Source organism: Grampus griseus, assembly GCF_964374135.1.
Source record: "Grampus griseus genome assembly, chromosome: 3".
Taxonomy (NCBI): Eukaryota; Metazoa; Chordata; class Mammalia; order Artiodactyla; family Delphinidae; genus Grampus; species Grampus griseus.
This window is the reverse complement of record NC_139019.1, coordinates 7,441,964-7,468,976: the sequence shown is the minus strand read 5'-3', so window position 1 is coordinate 7,468,976 and position 27,013 is coordinate 7,441,964. Positions and strand designations below refer to the sequence as shown.

The 27,013-nt window shown below is 41.0% G+C and overlaps 1 protein-coding gene across 1 annotated transcript in view; it reads left to right on the top strand.

Annotated features, from left to right (window-relative positions):
• SEMA5A (semaphorin 5A) overlaps positions 1 to 27,013 on the top strand; it is a 349,482-nt gene that overhangs the window by 289,706 nt on the left and 32,763 nt on the right. The window contains exon 15 of the mRNA XM_082652404.1: positions 4,641 to 4,788. Coding sequence (XP_082508530.1) covers positions 4,641 to 4,788 — 148 coding nt within the window. The remainder of the gene's footprint in view (positions 1 to 4,640; positions 4,789 to 27,013) is intronic.

Sequence of the window (27,013 nt, the reverse complement as noted above, 5' to 3'; positions counted from 1 at the left end):
TAGCTTTCCCTTGGGGTAAAAAATAATATTATGGAGGACTCGATACATGTACGGTTTCTCTGGTGCCACAAAAGATTCCATTATCCCAGTGTGGCCCAGCCAAGGAACAATCACTTAAAGCAAACCAAGAAGAAAATAGTTCTAACAGTGCTCTGATTCGTTCATGCTAACAGAGGTTCCAAAGAGAAACCAACGTGGATTGAACCACAGCAGAACACAATTTGTAGCATGGAGAAATAGGACAAGGAACATGATACGGTATTGAAAGTCTAGTCTATACAGGATTGTGAAAGACAATGCTCTTCACAGAGACTAGGTTTGTGGAAAAATGGATAATTTATGGAGAAATATTGCTGGACTATTAATTCATTTTTATAGTGCAAAATGAGAATGAGTAGTCATGGGTAAAATTAAAATCTTAATTTTTAATGCATCATGAAATGTATCTGTGACTGTCAGTGCTTTAAGAAGCTAGAGGTCCAGGAGAGCAAATAAAATTTCAAAACTGTTTAACTTATCATTTGGTAAAAGCCAGCTGTGTGTTAAGGACTAGAGAATGAGGAACCAGTGGCTGGTCTACTGTGTAGCTATTTTATCCATAAATTAATAAAAATCCTTGCACACCCAGAGTCACCAAGGTAACTAAGTTTAGACGCCCATTGTTGTTTGTGACACTAGAGGCCCAATCAGGAGTTTAACAAGAGGTACGTCTCTCAATGGCACGTGTTTGTTGGGTGAAGGAGTTGGGGGGCAGAGGGACAGTACTCCCTTGAAATTGCAGAGAATCCAGAGTTAGGAGCTTGTAAGGACTTAGCCTCTGAGCAGACTCTCCCAGGTTGAATTCGTGAGTGAAATCCAGACATAAAGGGACAAACTGGCAATTTCTAGTTCCCTCTGACCTCCCTTGCAGAGGGCGACAGTCACATATCCTGGTGTGCCTTTTGTCATGGGACTACTATAGAAAGAGAAAGAGAAGGGGGAAAGCACATTGTTGACCACCTAAAAATGAGGCCAAGTAAATCATTTATAACACTGGTTGAAATTTCTATGCTACACGCAGTTATCAAATTATCCAGCTGTGGACTTTCAGCTGTAATAATATGCTGAGTGTGTTCAAGGGAGGGCCTGCTGTAGGCAGAGATGAGAAAGGATTTATGCATTATGATTTATTTTGCTGTGGGGAAGTGGGAGCTCAGTTGCTGTGCCTTTTATTAAAAGTCGAGGGTTTTATAAGTATTTTTGGTAAGATTTTCCTTTGCCCTCCCTACTCTTATTGTTGGTTTGTTTTTGTTTCTGCAAGCTGAAATTCATGTCAAGGAGTCAAGGACTCCTTTTTAAATATGGGCAAAATCACCTTGGAAACAGGAGGTGGCCTTCTATCCACAATGAGAGAAGCTACACATGGATATTTTGAATTAAATGCTGAAAGTTCTGACGTTCTGAGCTTTCTTGACTTACTTCTTCCAAACGCGTTCTTAAAACAAATGGCAGTTGCCTCACAGAACAATCCTTGCACCAACATGTATGCTAATAATCACTAAGGAGTCAGGATGCTTTGCTTTACTTATGGTAACTACACATCTGCACAGGCTTCCTGAGGTCAGATGCTTTTCATCTATCGTGTCCTCAGTGTTGTTTTGGCTCTTCTATCTAGAGGTCACACTCTCTTAATTAGAAGCCTCCTTCCCCTTCCTTCCCACATGTGAAACTGTCCAGAGTCCTGAGCTCCCAGACTCAGGGCCCAGAGGACTATCTGTCTTAAACAGTCAAGCACACAAGGAAGAGTGATAAGTGTTCAGTTGCACTGGCTACTCTTTCATGTGGAGATTTAGAGACCTAACCATTTCCTGATTGGTTCTCGACTCTCTGAAGGCTCCTTCCGCTGTGAGATATCAAGCCTCTCTCCCTAGAAGCATGCCTCCTCCTTACATTTGAGAGGCTGACTTTGGACTCTGCTGTTTACTTATTTGCTTTTCTGTAGTCCACATGGCTGCCATCTTTTCCCATTCTACCAGACGCCGTGGATGTGATGTCCCGTCCCTTCCCTTGCCATCACCACCCTCTTTGTTCACCTTGGGCTATCTCTCCCTCAGGTGGCTGGCATCTATGCCCTCCTGGCCGGCATCTGCTCCAGAAACTCGTCCTGCACGTGACCCCTCACCCTGAGCCTTTGGAGGCTCAGACCCCTCACTCAGGCATGGAGAGCTCCTCTCACCTCAGGGGCTCCAGTGCCAGCAGGATGAGGAGACACCAACTCCTGTAGTCCAGCCTTCACTCTAACTCTGACGGTGCTATTTTGTCTCTGGAGCTTGGTGGGATTTCCTTGCTTCCTTGCAAATAAAGTTCAAATTCTTCCACCCTATTCATGTAAAGATAGATCATTCCACTCCTTTTGCCTTTTTCTATTCACTTCTCCTCAATCACCTTTTTTTCTTTCGCGGTACGCAGGCCTCTCACTGTTGTGGCCTCTCCCATTGCGGAGCACAGGCTCCGGACGCGCAGGCTCAGCAGCCATGGCTCACGGGCCCAGCCGCTCCGCGGAATGTGGGATCCTCCCAGACCGGGGCACGAACCCGTGTCCCCTGCATCGGCAGGCGGACTCCCAGCCACTGCGCCACCAGGGAAGCCCCTCAATCCCCTTTTTACTTCACTCTTCCCACTCCTACCTTCTGTTCTTTTCCAGGACGCCCACTGATGCTCACTTGCTTCATCCTGTTGACTCCCTTCAGCTTGGCCTGGCTTCTTGCTTTTCATGGCTGTACCTGTTACGGAATCCATCACATTCTTCATTAAATGTCCCTGGTTTGATGGGAAGGCGGTTGAATCGTATCAACATTTGCTGTCAGGAAACTACGTTCCCCGAATTACCTCTCTTACATTCTGGAAATCAGCTGTTTACCTCTAGTTTTTGCTCATTAAGATAGTGTTTTCTGACTATGGAGAATAGTATGGAGTGTCCTTAAAAAAATAAAAAAAGAATTGCTATATGATCCAGCAATCCCACTCTGGGGCACATAGCCAGGAAAAAACCTCTAATTCAAAAAGATACATGCACCCCACTTCATAGCAGCACTATTTACAATAGCCAAGGCATGGAAGCAGCCTAAGTGTCCATGGACAGATGAATGGATAAAGAAGATGTTATATTCATGTACAATGGAATACTACACAGCCATAAAAAACAATGAAATAATGCAATTTCTAGCAACATGGATGGGCCTAGAGATTATCATACTACGTGAAGTAAGTCAGAAAGGAAGACAAATACCATATGATATCACTTACATGCCGAATCTAAAATATGATACAAATGAACTTATTTACAAAACAGAAACAGACTCACAGACATAGAAAACAAACTTGGGTTACCAAAGGGGAAAGGGAGGAGAGAGAAATTAGGAGTTTGGGATTAACATATACACAGTACTACATATAAAATAGGTTAAAAAAAAAAAGGACCTACTGTATAGCACAGGGAACTATATTCAATATCTTGTAATAAACAATAATGGAAAAGAATATGAAAAAATATATATATAATGTATATCATATATATATATATAAACTGAATCACTTTGCTATACATCTGAAATTAACACCACATTGTAAATTAAGTCTACTTCAATAAGGAAATAAAGATAGTGTGTTCTATCCTGCACATCCGGGACTTGGGTCTGTTTCCCTGTATGCATCTCAGGTTGGACACACCTGTGATAGGGAAGTACATTTTGTGATTTTGAGCACTTAGCGAGACACAATTGCCAAATGTGTCTCACTAAGTTTGGCTACATTCAGAATAACATCTTCCCTATGAGCTGTAAACCTGTGCCTTGCCAGGTTGTTTCCTTCTTATTTTTTGTTTGTTTCCCTCCCTTCGCTTTATTTCACTTGTAGTATTAAAGATGAGGAGAAATTTGATCCTTCTAAGGCTAAGGAAAGCCATGTATATTTGGCTAAAAATTGGCAGTATGACTGTACATGTAGAAGTATAGTCAATCACTGAAAAATAGGACTAATTGTCAATAGTAATTCAACTCTTTTTGGGTAACAGGTGGTCATCTAAATTAAGGTAGCTGGACATCATTCTGAGAGTCCACAAATAAATTTAAAAATACAATAACTTGGCAGTATGTGACTTGAAGCTTCATGCTAAAACTAGACTAACTTTTCTTTGACTTATATTAGTAGGATTACGGGCCTTATTTGATTCGAGGATGAGAAATGAATTCCAAATACAATTTGCTGCCTTTATATTCATAACCTACTTTATCTTTCAGTGTTTATGTTTAGAAGATACATGCCCTACTTAGGTATTTTCTATGTGTTCTCATTTTTTGGGTGTCTGTTTGAAGGGTTTTTTGTTTGTTTCTCCTCTAATTGGCTGCACAGGAAGATCCATCCTGCATTGTGAGTCTAACATTTTTTTCATTGTCTCCTCCGCATCCCATTGTCTGTGCACACACAGCATGGCCAGCGCCACATCCGCCTCCTTCCCTGGGTGACCACCCGGAACACGAAACGCCCCTCACGCAGAGCATGCCCATGGGTTCAACATTCCGTGCAGGGCCAGAGAGTGGAAAGCCTGTGGCCTCACGTTCCACTAAACCCTTGCTTTTTTCCTCTTGGTTTCCTCATTACAGATACTGCAATGAGCATCTACTGTGCCCCCCACACATGTTCTGGACAGGCTGGGGTCCCTGGGAACGGTGCACAGCACAGTGTGGAGGCGGCATTCAAGCTCGCCGCAGAACCTGCGAGAATGGTCCTGACTGTGCGGGCTGTAGTGTGGTGAGTAGCCCTCCTCATCCCCAGCCCACAGTCTAGAGCTGGGAGTCCAGAGTCAGCACACACTAGATGCTCTGCAAACACAAGGTGTCCTACAAACTCTGAATGCTCTGCAAACACAAGATGTTCTGCAAACACAAGATCCTCAGCAGACAGTAGATATACTGCAAACATTAAATGCTCCATAGACATGACACATCGAGGCACTAGATGCTGTGAATCACGTAAGTCTTTCTGGTTAATGAGAATGTCTGGAGGAGATACTGGAAATTCAGAGTATCCTGAAGGCTGATTGGAATAAATATTCTCATGTGGGATATACTGCCCCAGGAGTTTTCCGGTTCTCATTTCTGAGCTAGTACAGAAACTTCAGTCTGCTTAACTCTGGGCGCTATATTTGGTTTGGGAAATGGAATAAGGTCATCATATCAGGCCTGCGCTAAGTTATAAAATGTGGACAAACCTGAGACACTGAGGATTGAGAACCTTTATGGGGCCATTGTCAGAGCACATTTGGTGCCAATTCTGAGGGAATAAAAGACAAACGATGGTTTTGTTTTTCTTCTGCCTTAATGGGTCCTATTTCCCTTAACACTTTAGACTCTCAAATAAAATTCCACTTGTCAAGGGCCTGTTGTTGCTCGTCCTGTGTCATCTGTCAGAATGATTGAGCACCAAAGGCTGCTGGGCTTTCACTTTATTTGTCTGCCCCTGGTGCTGGCACTGCAGAGTGGCTGCAAAGACAGTGCAGGTGCTTTGGTGGAGAGGTTCAGCCTGAGAAGGTCTGGCTTGGCGCCCTTCCTCACTGGTCTTCCAGTTGGTCTTTGCAGCAATTTTGTAACCTTGGCTCCTGAGGCTTAGGATGTTTCTGTGTTGTTGTTTTTGTGAGATGCAAAGACCACACACTCCAGATAGCCTTGGGAAATTTGGAGAGAAGAAGAGGATTATTAGATGCTTTGCCAGATATCACGTCCAACCCAAGGAGATTTCTGTTATTGGGATTTGCAATTAGATTTCTTCCCCTTTGCACTGGCAAAGTTTGCAGTAACTTTAATCGAATCTATCACTGATTATAGAGGCACTTCCTTCCAGGTCACCCTGAACTAGCTTTCAACCAAGGAAAATCTTAGTATCCAGTTTAGGATGATGTAGTTATTGATATTTCAGATGCTAAGATTTTTAATTATTTATGAAAATGTGGCAGGTGAATCTGTGAACAGCCACATGTTCTAGGAAAACAGTTCAAATGTGGTAGATTTATTCTTTGCTGAAATATATCAGTCCTGTTCCCGGTGGCTCGACATTTAACACTGGGATCTCCACTCCCATATCAAGGTTTGTCTCCTCTGCTGGGAAACCACAGGGATGGATGACCTGAGTTGATCTTGCACTTTAGTCTCTAAAACTTTGCAATACGAAGAACTCAGAAAACATTTCAGGTCTTTCATTTTCTTATTGCAAACTGACTTCAATTATTACATTTAAAAACAGTTTAATGAAAGAAAAATTATATTAAGGAAAGAGTAGGCTATCTCCTACGTAGTCACTGGAGTATGTGTGTGTGTGTGTGTGATACATATGATTATAAATGTAAAAACTGAATGTCTTTCCAAAATGTTCATGTATTTTGGCTTTATTTGTGTCTAAATTTACAGAATTACGGTTTATGAAAAAATATAACATCAGTTTTCAAATCCAGAGTAATATCATGAATGTTTCTAAGAAGCCTAATATAAGTTTTTAGGTATTTTAGTTTCGTTTTCTTTTTCTTCCCCACCATAGTTAATCTACTGGCCATGTAATGCCAGGAAGGTGTTATTATGGTACACTGGAGCAATCTATTCTTTTACGATAGAAGCGCAGCATTGATTTTTTTCCTGCATGGCTTTTTTTTCTATTTATTCCAGTTTCTGTCTCTTCTAAGGCAGGAATGCCAAATGAGGGACATAAGCAGAATGAAGGAGGGGCTTGGTTTCTTTGCTTAGAAAATGTATCCTATCAGTTCAATTTGTAAGATTTAAAGAAAAAAAAAAACTAGTAGCTATTTAGGTAAAGTAATATGTTGATCATATTCTGGTTGCAGTTTAGAAATCTTTGGCCATGAAGTATGTTTGTTTTTGATGTTTTGTCTTCTACCAAGATAGTGGCACACAACAGTATAAATCAACTGTACTCTAATATAAAATAAAAATTAAATTAAACATTAAAAAACAGAATTAAGGGGGCTTCCCTGGTGGCGCAGTGGTGGAGAATCTGCCTGCCAATGCAGGGGACACGGGTTCGAGCCCTGGTCTGGGAAGATCCCACATGTTGCGGAGCAACTGGGCCCGTGAACCACAACTACTGAGCCTGCTTGTCTGGAGCCTGTGCTCCGCAACGAGAGGCCGCGATGGTGAGAGGCCCACCCAGCGCAATGAAGAGTGGCCCCCGCTTGCCACAACTAGAGAAAGCCCTCGCACAGAAACGAAGACCCAACACAGACAAAAAAAAAATACGGAAGTCCATGTATTTTCTGCAGGGCTCTCCAACCAAAGAAGCTACTGTAATAGGGAAGAACAAATCTGATTCCATATTAGATCTGTTCCTTTAAAAAAAAAAAAAAAAAAAACAGAATTAAGAAACAAATGTAAGGACATTTTAAATTGGAAAAAATGGTAGTGGCTGTAAGTATAATTTATGGATTTTGGATTCATGAAATTGATTATCTCCTTGCCAATATCTGGCTGGATGACAAGTCAGGTGATATTTCTGAGTCTCTGTCTCCCCCACTAAGAAGAAGGTGATCATTCATCCCTCCTAGAGCTGCTGTATCAGGTGCGGTGATGCCCCTGACGTTCAGCCACAAGGTCTCACCTTCCCTGTGAGTTCTCTTTCCTACTCCCATTTCTTTAATTGTTATTCCTGGGCTTCAGCTGCTTCTCTGAGTCCAAGCTTATTACAAATGACTGTATGCTAATGGAATGTTATTTACACAGTAAAGGACAGCTTTGTGAAAAGTATAACAATTTGAATTTCCTGAGCACTACAGCAGCCAATAAAAAAAAGAGTTGGTTTCAATTTCAGGTATGAACGGGATAAAAAGACTTGAGAAACTTTTCTTGCGCCACCATTTTTAAACTGAAGTTTCATGAAAAGATTTCCCATATTTCACCCGTGATATTCATACGTCCTTGTCTTTGATTAAACCTCCATGCCTTTATTTAAATCTCAGTAAGAGATGGTCAGTTCAGACAGTTAAAGACCCTCATTGAGAGCCATTTGTTTTTTCTGTGAAACTCTGTTCTTAAAGTTCCAAATGTTGCTATCTCTTCACAATTCTGATTTCAGTTCTTTTGCTTACATATGTAGAAGTGGGCTTGCTGGGTCGTATGGTAGTTTTATTTTTAATTGTTTGAGGAACCTCCACGATGTTTCCAGTAGTGGCTGCATCATTTTGCATTCCCATCCAAAGCATGCAAGGGTTCCGATTTCTCCACATCCAGAAGAATTGAAATCAGGATCTTGAAAAGCACTCTGCACTCCCATGTTCATTGCAGCACTATTCACAATAGCCGGGATGCGGAAACAACCTAAATGTCTATCTACAGATGAATGGATAAAGAAAAGGCAGTAGAGATGTACAACGGAATACCACTCAGCCTTTAACAAAGAAGGAAATTCTACCTTATGTGGCCACATCAACGAACCTCGAGGACATTAAGTGAAATTGGTGCTAGAAGTGAAATTAGCCGGTCACAGAAAGACAAATACATGTGAGTCCACTTACAGGAGGTATCTGAAATAGTCAGATACATAGTATCAAAGAGTGCAAGTGTGGCTGCCAGAGACTGCATGGAGAGGGAAATGGGGAAATCAAGTTTCATCTAAGCAAGGTGAGCACGTTCTAGAGGTATCCTCTACAGCATTGTGCCTTCTGTCAACAACACGGTACTGAACCCTGAAATATTTAGGAAGGTGGATCTCATGTTAAATGTTTGTCATGTTTACCATGACAAAATAAAATAATAAAAAGTAAAGTTAAAGAAAAGTAAGTTCCAGATGTTGGAGGCTTGGGGGCCCATGGAGCCTCGTGTTGTTTGGGGAGCTGATTGACACGTACAGAGGGAGGGCCTGGATCTTTTGCAGTCAGTTAATTGTGTGACTCCAAGGCCCACCCACTATCCTCGGGGCCCCTGTCTTCCTCCGCGAAGTGCAGGGCAAAGCCAGCTAGAGTCCAAGTTCCTTGGCCCTGAAATGACTGATTCTGTGATCCTGGTACCCCTTCTCTGGACCCTGGTGGCACACGTGTCCTTCCCTGGTGGCAGAGGTCTCTGATGAGTTTGGAATGAGATACATCAGGATCCTTAATGAACAGACATTTTCTCCCACTTCCAAGTGAGCTAGTCTAGAACCCACAGGAGTGCTGGGTTCCTCCGGTCCCCGCTGCTCCTCCCCAGCTCTCCACAGCATCCCTTCACGCCTGTGGCCTCCCAGAGCGAGTAGGCAGGTGAGAGAGGAAAAGCCACCCCCCAACTCTGCCTCTGAGTCGGCAGGACACTTGGGGCCCTGTTTCGCATCTCCAGGCTGCATCCTCGAATGCAAACACCTGGCTGTCTCGGAGGATACACAGAACGTATGAGATACATGTCTATATATCCTACTCAGTGACAAAGCAACATAGGCAAACAGAAATAGAAATTGTCACCGTCATTATTGGCATCAAGTCACAGTCTCCAGGAAAATGCTTCTATTCTTGAAGAATATACCATTAACAGGTCACATTTTATGTTTTTCTATTTAAAGTTACTTTTATATTAATATTTGTGTAATTTATAATTTGTATTTATATAGCTATATAAATTTATATTAAATTTAAATTATTTTATTTTACCTATATTTGGCATATGTGTTTCGCTTTTAACCTCTTTTGATAATACCTGGTAACCATGATGATGATTGTCAGATCAAGTCTTATAAATCCTAGCTTACTGCATAGTGTCACATGAATTACTGAAATGAGGTTATCATTAGACAAACTCGGGTTGTTATCCAGGCACGATATGATAGGCTGGACTCCTGTGTCATATAACAAAGTGCTCACAGTAACCCTGGATGGCAATAGAAATAAGGAGAAATGGCGTTCTTTGTTGAGTACTTGCTGAGAGCTGGGTGCGATCTATCTGCCCTCATTCTGTTACAACTCTGTAAGTGTGACTCTGCTACACCAGTGCTTATGGACGAAGGAAAGTGAGACAGCCCAGGGTAAAGTGCCCGAGGGTACTGAGCCTGCCCCTAGAGGGGTGGGCCTCAGGGAGAACTGGCACCATTCTGCTCACTCTTTCCCTTCTACCTGCGAGAAGATGGGCTGAGAGAGAGGGTCAGGGTCTGTTCCAGGTCCCACTGCTGGGATTCAAGCCTAGACCACAGCAGTGACTTAGAAGTTTGAGGTTATAATTATTTTAACGTAAAATTATTAGATCATTTTAGAATAGCCACTTGGGTCTTAATTACCTTTGGCATATTTTTGTTTAATTTTTAACCTTTTTCAGTCATATATGATAGCCATGATGATAATTGTTATATCAAGTCTTACAAATCCCAACTTACTGCTTGATATCAAATGAGATATTGAAACTATAACCAAGCAGACTGGAGTTACTATTTAGGTGTGTTATGATAGACAGAAATTCTGTGTTACATGATCAAATAACTTTTATTGAGCACCTGCGGCCGTGCACTGTACTAAGAGTGATCAAAATAGATTATGTTTATTTTCCCTGTGTCCCTGCTAGGCAGTTTTTACTATTTTCTCCACTTGGAGATGGGAAAACTCAACTTGAGAAAGATTAATGAACTTAGCCAGTACCCAGGTGCTAGTGGGTGACTAGGCCAGCATTTGAGAACTGGTTCTTCGGGCACAAATAGAATTTAAATACACAACTACATTTGCATAATATTTTTTGATTAATGTTAAGTAATGAATGATAAGATTTTATTTTTCTTTACTCTTATTAAGTACAAAGTGTATCTTAAAAGAAAGAGGAGGGTTTTTCTTTTTTTTCCATAACGCTTCTCTTCTTCATTAGCACCCTTGATGTCCATAATATTGCAATAATATCCTTTCTGCCAACCATGAAAATTCCATTAATAGATTCTCCTGATCATGGAAATTAACTGAACTCACAACCCAAATCTTAATTATATGTTTTGTTTGAAAATTACAACACAAGAAAGGAAGAAAGACAAAATGTTATAGTACATAAATAGAATTGCCTCTCAAATTAATGTAACTCGGAATTCCCTCAAAGGTTTAGCAGATGTGTGAAAGAATAACGCTAAAGACTGTGTCACATACAGCAAAGATCGTTCAAAAGCAGAAACAGACTTACTCCTGCCAGCACTATATTTATTACTGAAATATCACACACGGCGTAAAACAGTTGACAAAAGCTGTGATTTCACATATCAGCAGGGAGCATATAGGAGAGATATCTATATCCTAGATACAAAGGAACTGGACCACAGAAGCCCCTGAAAGGTTGAGAATAAAGACATTAAAATCAATACATGCTGTCAAAGGGATTCCGTGAAGGTTAATCAGAGTTGATATGACACATTAACACTTGTTTGAGTCAAGTAATGGCACCATGGATACATTTAGAAGCAAGTAAAACCTGGCAGTTGGAAGTTTAAATAGGTTGTAATGTATGAAAATAATGACAATATTACAAAGATAACTTGTTTTTGTGTAGCACAGTGGAGTTCGCAAAATATTTTGAGAAATGTCATCTCATGTGTTCCTGGTTTTCCAAATAAGAAAATCTGGGCCCAGAGAAAATAGTTTATGGGCGCGAAACCCTGAGGTTGTCAGAGCAAGACCCTGGGTCCAGGTCTTCTGCCCCTAAGGAGCTGAAAGGTCTAGGATGCTGTGGCCTCCTCAGAAGATGCTAGAACAAGAGCTGATTAACTGACAGGAGGTAATGTCCCCGCCCACAAAACTGGATCCGTTAAAAAAGGAGTTATTAGAAGACTAATTTCCTTTTCTCCTAAATGATAGTTATCTTTACTGCCCCATCTTTCTTTCCTTTTTTAGTACTAAGTTACCTTCAAGAGAATAATAACCTCCTTGCAATGGCACCTGCGTCTCTTCAGCTGGGATAGCTGGCACCTCCTTTCTGCATAAAGTATGGAGGAAACCTTAGCTGGGAGAGACTGAAGTTTTTCAACCTGAACAAGTAGTTTTTGAGTTGGCTGCTTGACGGTATGGGTGGTTGGTTTCCTTTGCACTCCGGTTTGGTGTTTCCTCACTTTTAAAGGTGGTTTTCTAGAGATCCACAGTCCTGCCGTGGAGGACGGGAACATTTCTGCGAGGAGGTACATAGCACGTTTTCTCTTTGTCCGATTATGTTGGTTTGCTTTTGTTAAGTTTGTACAAGGTAAGCCCAGCTTATGCTAGATTGAGGTACTTGAGCATTGCCAGTTGACGTCAAGCTGTATGTGTTAGTTAAAGGGTTATTATTTCACTTTGGACCAAGATCCATTTCTGCATGTTTATTTGCTGCTCCAGCAATACCTTGAAAGCTCGGTCACAGACGCTGACCTCTCGCCTGGGCTTCCTGCATGGGCTTCTCATGGAGCTGTCTGGAAGCTCTAGTTACTTTAATGAGCCAGTGGCCCTTCTGGGTTAGATACAGTTAACTTTATCCATTGTTTATGAAAATACCATTTCATAATTCTAAAAAGGCTATTTTCTGAAGTACCATTTAATAAATAAAATTAAGCAAAACTCAAATAGTTGATTCTAAATCAGTGGAAACAGTGAAACGTTTTTATAGATTAAAAATAATATTTTTCATCACTGTCACTCTTCCACTGCACTGTGCTTATGAAATGCATTCACGTGTATTTCCACATATTCTTCTGCAAGGGGAATGATCGCTCTCCCTAGCTAAAACTGGCTGGATATTACACCTTCCGAAGCATCGGAATGCAAAATTGGCTTTCCTTTGTTATGTGAGATCTCAGTGAAGAGCTTGCAAAGATGAAAGATTGTCAGTGTAAAGATGCCACATGTTGTTAAAAGAGGCTTGAGTATTTCGAAAAAGTTAATATCAGTGCACAAAATCAAGGAGTAGTACAGTGGAGAGCTGAAGAAGTGTAAGCATTCTGAAATTTAGACCTGGAAGTTTGGTCATCAAGTTCAAGAATGATGTATGATGCAGACGGAGAGAAGAGAAAATGATGGATTGTAGGAGTTACTCCATCAAAAGTCTGCCTCTAGAGCACAAAAATTATTCTACAATCTCTGGTAATTATAGTTGGTGTGGAGATCTGGAGCATTTCACAAAAATGTTTTATTTATAATGTTGGAAGCGTCTGTTGCCCAGATTTCTTTGCAAAGAATCAGGTTTGTTTCTGCCTATGACAATTCAAATACAGTGATTGCAAAGTTAGTTGAAAAGAGAAGTTTTCATGAATAGAGGTCTTCTGTTGTAAAAGTGACTTAAGTGAGACAGACAGACACGTACACACACAAATTCTTCCTTGACAGTTTACCAATAAATTCCACGATAAAGGTTTTCCAATACCTGATATTAAAATACCTAAAATTTACTTATGGAAACACAGTAACAGAATTCTCAGCCATAACAATTTCCACTAAATGACCATGAGCTTAAAAATCTTTTGTAGGCCTACTCAAATACACAGTACACACAGAAGAAACTGATTTTCTAATGGCATAAATAAATACTCAGCTATAGGAAACCCAGGCCTCTTTTAAATGATGCCAGATTTTTACCTGCTACAAAATGAGTAATTAAATGTGGCTTTCTAAATTTAAAGCCTTAGTAGAAGTTCCTATAAAAACAATTAGAGAATAGTCTTTTCCAAATGCATCTTTAGTCTTGGTAGGCCTGTTGACACTCTGGGCTAATTGTGGGTTATCCACAGAGAACACTCCTGGGGTAATTTAGTCGATTTGATGTCTCTGTCAATTTGGACACTTATTTTTGGTCAATTTCTGTAGCTCACCTTGTCTCCTTCTGGTTGCGCCGGGCACTTGCCACTGCAATTAAAGAGAACGCTCTCTTGGAGTCTGAAAAGGCTTTGCTTGTTCATAGTTTCTAAAAAGCAATTTATTTATCCTGTCAAGTTGGCCTTTATATGCTGTGCTGTGTTGCCGTCCTTCTCATTTGGAGTTGAGGACTTCCTGTCCTCCATGTGCAGTTTGTAGCGTCAAGGATGCACTGTTGCATTTGGGTATTTCCCTCCCCACCCCAATTTAAAAAAAGTCATATTTCAGTCCAGCACCTCACTGCACAGGCTGGGGCCATGTTTCCAGGAGATATTTTCATGTCTTACAGTATCTTGAGCCATGGCTGCATGAGAACATTCTGTCCATCCAGCCATCCCAATCCGAGACCTGTGGTTCTACTTGAGGCTAACTCTGCTCAACCAACTGATGGGAAAGATGGAGGGAAGCCGGGGTCCGATCTACTGTAGGTTCTGTGTTATAGCAGCCAACATACTGACTCAGCTGACTCATTTCTAAAATCCCCTCTAAAAGCAAGGAAATAAACAAGCAAACAAAGCCTGGGGAGACATCCCTCCGATCGGCAAAGCCTTTTGTCATTTACTTAATTGATTGTGCCTCTTGTGCTGACTCAGGTTTGCCAGACCTGCATACATCACAGTCTTAATAGATGTTTGCATGCACTCATACTAATGTAGCTAGAATCTGAGCATCTTAGTTGTTTTACTCATTTTCATGCCATTATTATTGAATAACTATTAAGCTTCTGCCCTATAACAGGCTCTGGGGATACCACAGTGAGTAAGGGACTCATGGTTCCTGCTTAAAACTTGGGAAGGATTCTTCACTTGTGAAGCTTAACCTGAACTGGTCCATGCACAAGTCTGTTCATTAGTTTGTTTTGGTTTGTGGGTGCTGTCGTTCAAAATATTCTTTAGTGCCAATTTTGATTTAACAAGAGTGAGGTGTGTTGTAGAAAGAGTTCACATGTATGCTATTGCAACCAGAGAGTTTTAAAATAAGTTTTGATCGTTATACTTGTTATACTTGTCACTTGGTTTTATTCATGGCCTACAGTTGTTCCTTTTGGAGGAAGTAGCGTGTTTAATTATATCAACAATATGTTTTAACTGGTGTTTTGCTTAAGATTTGCATTTCCTATTTTTTATTATTTCTGAGTGCCTCCAATGGAATTACTGAACATGTATAATTTCAGTTGTTAAAACAACGCACATACATAATAATTTTCAAAGCAACTTGTAATTAAGTAAAGAAGGAAGTAACAGATGTTGGAACGTGAAAAAAAATGGTTTAAAGCACTGAGTATTTTTCACAGATGCCATGGTTTCTTTCTGCCCAAGTGTTATGCCTTTATTAATCCTCAAATCTTCTAAGCATAAAAGCCTAGCTCAGAACTCATCTATGTGAATACAAGAAAGAATAAAGAAGCTACTGCTCCATTTAGATTTTTTTCTAAGTAGAAATACAAGGTTCCATTTAGAAGCCTTCAGCATTTGTCAGAATAATTAAAAAGCGGAATTATTTTGCTCTGTGATCTAAGGATGTGCTATAATAACAAACATTCTTAGAACAGTTGTCTGTTCATTTCACTCCACAGCGTGTTTTTTTTCAAGATCTGTTTGACATGCAGAATCTCATGAGGTTCTGGTTTGAAAGAAATAGTTGCAATAAAGGCTCTTGAAGATGGAGTTGGCTTGTACCGTGTCACATTCTTGCATTATTATATAAGCCAAGCTGCGTGAGAAAGTAACATCCTACACACTACTATTTGGGATCTTGCTTCTATCATGATGTGAAAGGTTTTCCACATCTGTTCCAGTCTATCCTAGTCCCATGAAATTGCCCAGTTTACAACTATTGAAAAGCAGTCTTTCAAGGAACTCGAGTGTCATCATGTGGGAAAAAGAAATGGCAGTGGCTGTAAGAAATAAGCTGTGGAATCTACCTTATAAAATTATTCAGACTCCGCAGGAGCACATGAGGCATTGCCTCTCAAAAGAGAGAGAGACAAAAATAGCAGTGGCAAACAGATGGAATCCAGACATCAGGAGGAGCTCTCTGATGTTCGCCAAGCAGTTTTCCTTAGGAAGCTTACGTAATTGATTTCCTTCTCTTATCTTCTTGCCGCTGCTAATAGCTTTTAGGGATAAGCCTTGACATCTGAAAGTGAAGGGTGGAAAGGAACTCTGCCTGTTACATGAGTCGTGTTTGATAATTGATTTCCCTAAAGCTTGGTGTGATCTCATATGTAGTTGTTAATTTCTAGACGGTTTTACATATGGAAGAAAAGCACATTCTCAATGACATCAGTTACTGATTCATGTCTTCCATTCTACCCTCTGTAGAATTTTCAGATCTTTTCATCTATATAAGTAGTCAACCAAAAATGTTGACTATTTACTGTGTGTAAAGAACTGTACGAGGTCCTATGGAAGATGAAGGTATGCAGATGCATACAAGAAAACTCCGAACCAAGGGAGAAAAATATAAACCTAATGGCCAGAATATAAGGAAGAAGCCAGGAATGCCAATGGAACCATTAAGAGAAAACAGTGAGTCCAGAGGAGGGAGAGGTTACCTCTGGCTGGCTGGTCAAGGGTCCCAAAGGTGTGGCTAGGATTTGGCCAAGTTGAGATGGGAATGGGAGCTTCTCTGTGAAAGAAACATGAACGAAGGCTGTGAATCAAAGGGCGTGGGGAATACACTGCGATCCGTAAGTAGTGTCATTTGCGTGGTTGAGGATGCATGAAGGAATATGGCAAGACGCAGACAGGGAAAGTAAGGTGTTTCATTCCTGATAGGTCTTGGGTATCAGACTAAAGGGCATAGATAGCCATTTGACTCTTACTTACTTGCTACTTCAGTTACATAATTGGGGCTAGGATAACTTTCTTGTGTTAATATTTCCACAATATAAACCCATCAGTGATTTCAAGCAGGTAAGCCACATCATGTTTTCGATTATGTTTCCTTATAGCAAAAAAGAAAAAAAAATTGTCTAGATTTTACTATCTAAAAGCAGCCATCTAATTGTAAATACATACCTGATGTTAGGCGTGCAAATCCGTGTGGGTGTGTAGATGTGTAGTCCTTATTCTTAAATTTGCTACTTTCCCACAATCGTTATTTCAACATTAGTAGGTGCTTATAAACCTAAAAAAATATAAATTAAGGTCAGTGTTGCCCCCAAATATGTCATAGAAACTTGAGTTTAGTCCTATTTCAAAGGGGAAAGTTCCATAACATTAATATGAGATAAATTAATTTGTTTTTAAACTTAATACCAAAAAAGAAGATATTTGAGATTTTTAAAGTCAAGGACGATATCTATTTTATTTGCGATTATATCCTCAGTACCTAGCAGAGTGTAAGAAAATGAATAAATGAAACTAGTTATTAAATTTATGTACTAATTTTTTTAAAAGATGATGGCAATTTGGCAAAATGTTAGCAACATCTTTTCAAACGAAGTGATCATTCTTGTGCATTATATTGTTTTTGTCTACTCTTTGGTTCTTTCTTACAGTTTCTTATAAAGGAACATATTTTGTGGTTATTCTTTCACAGAGACTCTTCATACCCCAGTGGAGCTGCCTTTCATTCATATTTAATTTTTCTTTCCATGATATTAGCTTAGGAACATTTCACTTCTTGTTCATATTCTTAAACTATTTCGAATTCTTCCTAATTAGTTTTACAAGGCTGCTCCAAACGAATCAAATTTGGCACTGAAAGCCAGTATGCCTGCAGTAATAGTGTATGAAGTTCATTAAAATTGGTTTTGATATTAGATTATACTTGGCAGTGACCTTCCAAGACCTTCTCACACCCCCATAGGCAAGACTTGAGTACATATAACTATTACAGAGCACCCAATTAGAAAAGGAAATCTGAATTTAATGTTTTAAAGTTGCACGGATTCCAATATTTGAGCTCTCCTTTGTAAATAAGAAATTAAATGTAATGGTCCTGAGCCCTTTGCAGACCATCGTCCTGCATGCTAGTCAAATGTTGTATTATTTCCTTTGGTGCACTTCATGTTCCCAGTCAATGCGGAGTCGAGCTCTATTCCCTCGACAAGTTAGTCTTGAACAACTCTGTGTATGAGCCACGGCCTGGGATGTAGGCTGGGTGGAATATGAATCTGGGTAAGCTGCTATTCTTGACCTCAAGGAGCTCTCAGCCTGGGACGAGAAATACTAACAACCCCATAGCACAAACTCCTGGTAGACAGTGGCATATTGAATATAAGCTACAGGTGTCCAGAGGATGCAAGGAGTCAAGTTTGCAATTTTAAGCCCCCTGTACACGGGATGGGTTTCCCTGGACAAGCCCCACCTCACTATTTTAGGAGAAGTCAGTTGGGTGTTTTAGGGGTTACTGAGAGTTAGGAAGACGAGTGCTCAGTGGGACTTCAAATACAAATGGTGTCCCCATTAGTTTGCTCCAACAGGAGGGGTTGGCACTAGAATTGGCTGAGGCCCTGGCGTTTCCCCGAGGGTGCACGTTGGGGTGCCTTGCCTCCGGTACCCCCCATGTATCCACTGAGGGACTCCCCCTGTTTACCCTGCGGAATAGAGATCTGCCTAAGCACCTCCAGTGCATTTGTTATGTTTTCCATGCGCTGCGGATCTCATTGAAGCAAATGAGTCCTTTAGCCTGCACAGCCAGTAAACTGGAAATGTACATACTTCTGGTCCATTGGGGCTGATTCTAGGTCCTGTAAACCCCAATTCCTGGGGCTGTTAAGGAGGTTTCATTCCACGTGGGCGCCTTTGTGAGGGTTTGGCAGCCTTTTCCTTGGGTGCATATGTCTTAAATGACCTTCTCAGGGCCTCTCCCGCTCTCTCTTGTTCGTCATCCTTGGTGCTCATAGATCGTATTATTCTTAGATGTGACCCAGGAGTCACAGCCTAATGAAAGGAATCTGGCCAAAGGAAATCCAATTCCATCCTGATACAAATTGTCAATTTTTCAAATTCTGACTCTTCACTTCTATCTTTTACTGGGATCTTGGCAAAAAAATATATATAATCCATAGAAGTTGTAACTTTTTTCCCAGTACTCATTGTTCCTTGTCCTTTAGCAGAACTTAAAATTTCCCTTTTGTTGCTTTTAGACTAATATTTGTGTAGGGGAGGCCTCTGAGTAGGTGTGGCTATGAGTTTACTATACATTTATCGGGTTTTGCCACATTTGTTTGAAAGGCATCTTAATTAACTTTCAGCATATGTACTCAAGTTAAAAAGGATAAGGGTCTAGTGTTATAAAAGACATGTCTGGGAATTCCGTGGTGGTCCAGTGGTTAAGACTCCGCACTTCCACTGCAGGCAGCACAGGTTCAATCCCTGGTCAGGGAACTAAGATCCTGCATGCTGTGAGACGCGGCCAAAAAAAAAAAAAAGGTTTACAATCTGACACTTTGCAAACATTCTACTTATGTCTCAGTGGAAGACAGAACTTTGCTTGGCACAGTTTTAAGTTGTCAATCATGTCCTTGTAACTGGACCAGGGTGAAATCATTGGTGAGCCTGAATTTCGAGAAAGCTGGGTGATGCTTTTTCTGTGGTCCTCTCCACTAGCGAGGGGAGATTCCCCAGGGGGTTGGGGATCCTTTGCAGAGAACACTGTGAGATTCCAAGCCACCAGCTGCAGATGCCCTGTCTCTGTGGCTCAGCCCTGCATCCTCAGCACCTTCTCGGTAGCTGGCACAAACTAGCTGCTCAATGAATTGTGTGAAAGGCCCTGGAAAAATTCACATGAAGGGAGAACTGTCACAGATTTAAACCAGGAGCAGAGATCAAGCATTCTCTCCAGAGGTCCCCAGACAATCATCATATTTGCAAGAAGCGTCAGGTCTTCATCATTTTAAGTTGTATTTGTATCTCTCTCCCTCACGTAAACATATGTGTCCCTTTTCTCGTGGCCACCTCTTTGAGTAGGGGAAAGGCATTAAAAATCAGAGTGCCAGCTCGTAGAGATGGTGGCAGGGATTCTGAGCAGTAGACAGAAAGGGACAATTTGTTTAAAAGTGAGAGGATCCTGTAGCAAGTTCTCCCAAGATAAGATATCCAGTGGTTGAGTTGCTTGGTAAATGACATGGACCTCGAGGGCTAGAAATGGATGAGCCCCAGAAGCACTGCTAACCTGTAGAGTGCCTTTGTGTGAAGTAGTACATATTTCCCCTTCTGAGGGTCACAACGGCATAGGCTCAGGTCTTGGCAGGCAGCCAGCAGGTTCTTAGGCTCCTTCCTCTGAGGACAGACAGCCCTCTGCCAAAACTCATGGCTTAGGAGAAGATGCAGGCTGAATTTCAGCTCTCACGTGCCCCTTTGCCAGGATCTTCTTTTTTGCAGTGTACATATTGTGCAACCTTGTACAACCTTAATTCATCAGACTTTATGTACAAATATAAATTTTACATATATAAATATTTACATTGCACTTATATGTTCATATTCATAGTGTGACATTTACAACGAGCAAATGGAGAATTTATAAATAATATATTTTATATTAATAAGATTAAGAAGAAAGAATGTCAGAGTCATTCCAATAGATGCAGAACAAATGTTTGATAAAATTCAACACTCATTCATAACAGTTTTTTAAAAAGTCAACAAACAAAGCATAGATGGGAGCTTTTTTTTTTTTTTTTGCAGTACACAGGCCTCTCACTGTTGTGGTCTCTCCCGTTGCGGAGCACAGGCTCCGGACGCGCAGGCTCAGCGGCCGTGGCTCACAGGCCTAGCCGCTCCGCGGCATGTGGGATCTTCCCGGACCGGGGCACGAACCCGCATCCCCTCCATCGGCAGGCGGACTCTCAACCACTGCGCCACCAGGGAAGCCCAGCTGGGAGCTTTTTTAACCTTACAAAGGATACCTATTAAAATGATACAGCAAACACCATCACACATAATGGTGAAAGGTTAGAAGCTTTTCAATTAAAGTCAAAGAAAAGCCATGGATTCCTGCCAGCACTGCTAATGTTAATATTATTCTGGAGATCATGGCCAATTCAGTACAACAAGGCAAAGAAATAAGAGTTGTCAGGTCAAGGATGGGAATGATTTATCCCAAGGATTCCTGCCAGCTCACTTACCTGTGTCTCAAAGATCAGGGGCTACTAGTTAATGGCTACTAGTTAATGGCTACTTTAGCTGTAGGCCAGACGTTATTGTGTATTTGGCAAAGGGCACCCCGTTGAGCCCCTGTAGGTGGCATTGGGGGCAGGGCTGTTGCCCAGCTGGACGAGCTTCTGGCCCCTACCCCACTTGAACCGTGGCCGCTTGATCTTTGTCTGTTCGTGTATTGTTTATTGATTGAAAGATTATTCCGTGTTTTTAAAGATTTTGTGGACCGCTGAGGAAAAGTTATCAAAAATACAGGAGCTAAGGCTGGTTTTCAGATGCACGGACCCCATTAGTGCCATATTTGATGGAGGAAGGGCCGGGAGGTCTTCTGCTGTGTGACAAGCAGCAAGTGTCCAGTGCTGAGCTAGAAACAGAACACAAGAACTAGGTAGCAGGTGTCTTCACAAATCACTGGAGACACCCCTGTGCGGGCAGGTCCTTGTGGCGCTGCATCCTTCGTCTGTTACTTTCCAGGGCACAATGTGACGTGAAGGAGGGAGTGGTGTTTTCAGGTAACTATAGGAGAATCATATGTTACAGTAAAGGCAGCAGCAGCAAAGGCAGAGAGGCCTGAAGCCACAGTGTGTATCTGTGGGTCTTTAAGACATGTATCTGCCACATGGCTCAGATACAGGCCACAGGATGGGAGGGGTTGAGCCAGTGCAGTGGATCTAATTTTTTGAGTCTGGAAAGCTGAGCACTTTGGGCTTTATCCTGCTGGTAACATGGAGTCACGGAAATGCATTAACACTAATTAGCCAGCGTTTGTCGAGGCTGCCGTCTCCACCATTCAGACTGTCTTACGGTAGAGCCTCCTTGTATATGACCTTGACTATAATTTTGTGAAATTATATATATATATTTCATATATAACTGCATATTCTATATATTACTACATATTTAAGCTTCTAGCTGCTGGTATCATTCCTGCCTGCCCATATAAACTCTTGTTTGAAAAAACCGCACATCTCACTCCCCTGACTGTAATGTTCTGTCTGAATATGGGCAAGGACCTTTCATGGTATAATAAAGCCAAATAACCTCTAACACTGAGGAATGATCAAAAAGAAGAAAACGAAACTTTTTTCTGTCACAACATAAGAGAAAACTTAGATGTCTATAGTCACCCTAACGTACCAGTTATTTTTCTTATTCAATATACTTATATTTGTAGGAAAATTAAGCAATTTAGAGATACTTCAGTCATATTTTGGAAGGACAGGAGTTTTTATTCAGCCACCTTATGGTTTTTTTTTTTTTTTGGCCTAAATGAATATAAATTGAAGCAGAAAGCAGTCAGTAGTCTTGCTTAAATTTTACAACATTTCCTAGAAGAGAAAAAATGAATTTTAAAGTCATTCACAGTACAGAATCCTAAATATTTTAACTGGGACATTTTCTATAGTCCTGAAAGATAACTTTAAATAAGAAACAAGAAACATCCCTGCTTTATTAAAGAAGTAACATTCTAGAACAAGAGACTTGTAGCCACATTTATTGGTTTAGATAATCTTCACATAATCTTCCACATAAGTGACCTCCATTATAAGTTTTTCTATTTTCATATATATATATATATATATATATATATATATACACGCACACACATACAAGTGTGTTTATATAGTGACAATTGGGGAAGTTTTGTATGGCTAAAATCTAAGGAATGTACAAATTATGTCAGGATAAATAAATATCTTTGACCGATATATGGATTTGATGGAATTTTACCCACTTAATAATTTAATCACCATATTGTATATTAGGAATTTATAGATGTTCAAATTGTATTTAAGTAGATGAAAATCCATAATGTAGATCAGTCATTAAAAGTTGATTTGGACAATTTTTTTTTATAGCAAACTTCTAGGTAAACTGTTTTGCATCATAGCCACATGTTAAGGATATTAAAGGCCAGAACTGTTTAACTTATAAGTTTGAACTTAACATCTTGAATATCCTAATTCGACCGCAGTCCTCAGCAATGGGAGAGCCGCCACATCAATGCTGGCAGCCAGGGTCAAGCCAGGTTTAGGAAGCAGGTGTGTACAAAGGTTTTGCTGTCCAGCCTTGTGGCACAGACTCCAAGGCCTCACAAGTTCTGCCTGTTCTCTTTGCTGTGTGCTCCAATCAGCTTAATGATCCGTTGTCCAGAATATCACATAGATGGAGGGAGAAAGAGGGCCGCGAGAAGCGGGGACATAAGACAGCAGAGCTGTGGCTGAAAACTCAGGTCACGGAAAAAAAAATTCAAGCAAACGTGAGAAATGTGTTTAGGCTCTGGAAAACAGCAACAGCAGCAACCCAAATGTATTAATAGTATTGTCAGTAATAAATAAATTTAATTATAACCCCAAGACATCAATAAACTGTTAAATTAAGTTCTGGGAGAGAAGTTTATAAATCTTAGAAATAAATCCATCAAGAGCGGTCTTAGACAAATGATTGTGTTATGATGTTGTCACTTCATTTAGACAGAATATTCGTTCTTGTGATAGTTTATTTGAGAAACATCATTCACTTTTGTGATAGTCTATTTGAAAACGATATTAGGAAAGTCGTTATATATTTATATTACCGCATTGAGATTGTGACTCTACCAAGAAAGAGCAACACCTCTATCCTCAGGTTGAAACGAGTCTCCTTTGCTGGGAGGTTGGTGGTCACTTGTGAATGTAGCTCCCAGCTTTGAGAGGAAAGCCAGTAGAGTAAGGAAGATCTGGAGACACCACCCAGGCCTTGGAATGACCCTTGGCCATCAGTTGTGACCACAGTCCTGAGCAGGTTACTGTCACACTTTCCTCTTTTCATCAGACCTGCTGCTGGGACCCCGTGCATACATTCTGAACATTTATAAAATTGGAGCATAACGAATTTTAACTTTATTAAGAAAAAATATGGACGCATACCCAACTCTTTTGACAACTTATATTTTAACCTGTTAGTTTTTTATTTTCTGTAGTCAAAACTTGAAACTTAAAGTGGATAAGATTGCACTGGGGTTTTCATTTGTTTTGTATTAGCAGTGACATCGTACTAGGAAGGCATGGATAATTTAGCCAGAATAGGTTGCTCAAGGCAACTAAGCTGTTGGGTGCGTCCAACCTCTGATGCTGTGGCTGGGGAGTAATACACCCCTTGGTATAAAACTGGTCGGTCTGTCAGACACAGAACCCCAGGCCGAGTGGCCCATGGCATTGGCCACAGTGTCAATTACTGTGTCCTCATGTGATTTAAGATCAAGTCCCCCCTGCATCTTAATTCCCATAACACATAGTTGGTGTGGGACTTAATGGCACTTTCACATGTCTACCTTGAACTTCCCCTGTTCATTTTCACCACTAACATCTAAGACCCCCTGAGGATATAGCTTAGCATCTTGCACGAGGTATAGATGCTCCAACGGTGATGACTGGAATAAAGATTAATGGATGAGTGGATGGATAACATGATACTTCTATTTTCATGACTGTGTTGTTCATTGAAAACGTCATTTGTACAATATTACTTTGACTTTTAATTTCAAAAATATAATTGTTTAAATTTAGATACTTAGGACATTACCCATAATTTCTGGCAGGAAAGATTCATGAGGTAATAGAAACCTAGTTAATCTGAATGATAAGAAGAAAGTCATTTACACAACTTTATTTGAGGAACATAATTTCCCAAGGTAAATTGGCCAAAAGACGAGCCAAAAAAGGGTTCCTTGTGCTTTAAATTCTAAGCAAAGATGTTGATAAAACATACGTGTTTTTCATCTCCCAGATCCATTAAATGATGGGATCCCAGCTTAGACAGCCAAAAGAATACCCAAGAGTTCTGAACATTTCCATACTGGTGAAAGGAAATGACAGAAGAACTCTGACCTTAGCAGTGAGTGTTCCAAATGCATCATTCATGGTGTAGGAATTTTAGATTAAATAAATGTTCCTACTACTATCTTTTAGGACATGAAATCTTAACTAATTATTTAAGGAATGTGAACTGATAGAAAGTAAGCTTCATGTAAACTCAGTTAAGAACAAATGTCGAAGATAATTTTCTACTGGATGATCACATTCCCAAGCGAGTGAAATGATGTACCTGGAAACTTGGATGCAGGTTAAGTTTAAACCTTTTTTGTCAGGTAGGTAAATCTATTCCCTTGTGTGTAACCTTGCTGGGATCATTAGGGGTTTTTGTGACCATCCGCATTTTCTTGGACAGAGGGTGATTTCTTAGGATTGCTAGTGACCAACTTTGCAGAACCCCTAATATTTTCACGTTCTGCATCCCATCTTCATTTCCAGGCTTCTGTGCAGACCAAAGATGCCCCATGTGCCAGGATCCCTGCTAATCACTGTGAACACCTTATCTTGTTAACAGTCCCCGATAATTATGATGTGTTTCTTTTTATTTTATTTATTTATTTATTTATTTTTGGCTGCGTTGGGTCTTTGTTGCTGCACGTGGGCTTTCTCTAGTTGCGGCGAGCAGGGGCTACCCTTTGTTGCGGTGCGCAGGCTTCTCACTGCGGTGGCTTCTCTTGTTGTGGAGCACGGGCTCTAGGCGCATGGGCTTCAGTAGTTGTGGTACGTGGGCTTAGTAGTTGTGGCTCGTGGGCTCTAGAGCACAGGCTCAGTAGTCGTGATGCACAGAATTAGTTGCTCCACGGCATGTGGGATCTTCTCGGACCAGGGCTTGAGCCCGTGTCCCCTGCGTTGACAGTCAGATTCCTAACCACTGAGCCACCAGGGAAGTCCCAATGATGTTTCTTTATGTGCCCATTTTTCAGATGAGAAAGCTGAGGCCCTAGGTTAAGGTTAAGACCTGGTGGCCTCCCCTGGTTATCACATAAGGCAATGAACTTGGAAATGAGCGAAGAGTTTCACAATAAGAACTGATTAGCCCACTTATAGATAACCTCAGACTGGAAGTCATTGGAGGAGCAAGACAAATGAAGTACCAGCTCCCTATACCTCATACACTTTCTGGAAAGCCGCCCACCCACAGGCTTGAAGGAGAGGGATATTCTAGATGGCTTTCCTGATTAGAACATGGAGTCAAGTGGGCTAAGGATCTTATGAACATAGGACTGCATCCTCAGTCTGTTAAATCCTGGTTAGGTTTGGCAGAAGGATGACTTCCATACAACTTCAGAACTCCGGGGATACACCCCTATTTTCAGTTTGAATCAATAAAGTTGATTGTAGAATCAGTGCTCCGATGAGAAAACTGCTCTCACCTTTTGAGAACTTGTTTGATTCCCAGTAGCATCCTCTCTGACAGCATTTGCTAAGGTGCCCTCTATTCCACTCTGGTTCCCTGAGAAGCTCTAAGAAAAGGGCTCCAAGATAAGCTCTGAGCACTCCTGGTTTGATGAAACCCATTTAACTCTGTTGAACCCAGAGCTTCTCAGTCCCTCCTGACAACAGATGCTTTTGTCTCTGTAGCGCCATGAGCACCCCATGAAGATACACTTAAGGAAAAGCTCTTCCATAGAAGGAACAGAACACCATCTTAAATTCTGTTCGTGCCCTTAAACAGAAGACATTTACCCAACATTATTTCACTCAAACACAGTGACCTGAAGTTCGGGGACTGAGGTCCTCGTGTTCTTCTGGCTGTAGGTAGGAGGATGTTGTCAGTGGCTGCCCTCAGGTCCTAGCCATGTGATCCCCTCACAATGTGGCAGCCAATATTTTCAAAGCCAGCAGGAGAATCTCTCTTTTGTCCACTACAAGGAGGTCTTAGATTAGGAGGAACCTCACTATGCCATCATTTTCATAGAACCCACCCACACGCACAGGAAAGGGATTACATAAGATGTGATACCCAGGTGGTGGGGCTCTTGGGGGCGTGTGAGAATTCTGCCTCCCAGAGTCTGCGAGTGGGTGCTTACTGTCAGGGCACCCTTAAGATCATAGCTGTGCCATAACCAAGGAAGCATGGTGGAGGTGACTAATGACAAATAGACCAGCTGCTCCCAAGGCTCCAAGTAGGACCACTCAACCCTCCATGCCTGATGAAAGGCAGAAGAAAACCGATGTCAGCTGAGTAAGCAAAGAGAAAAAGACAT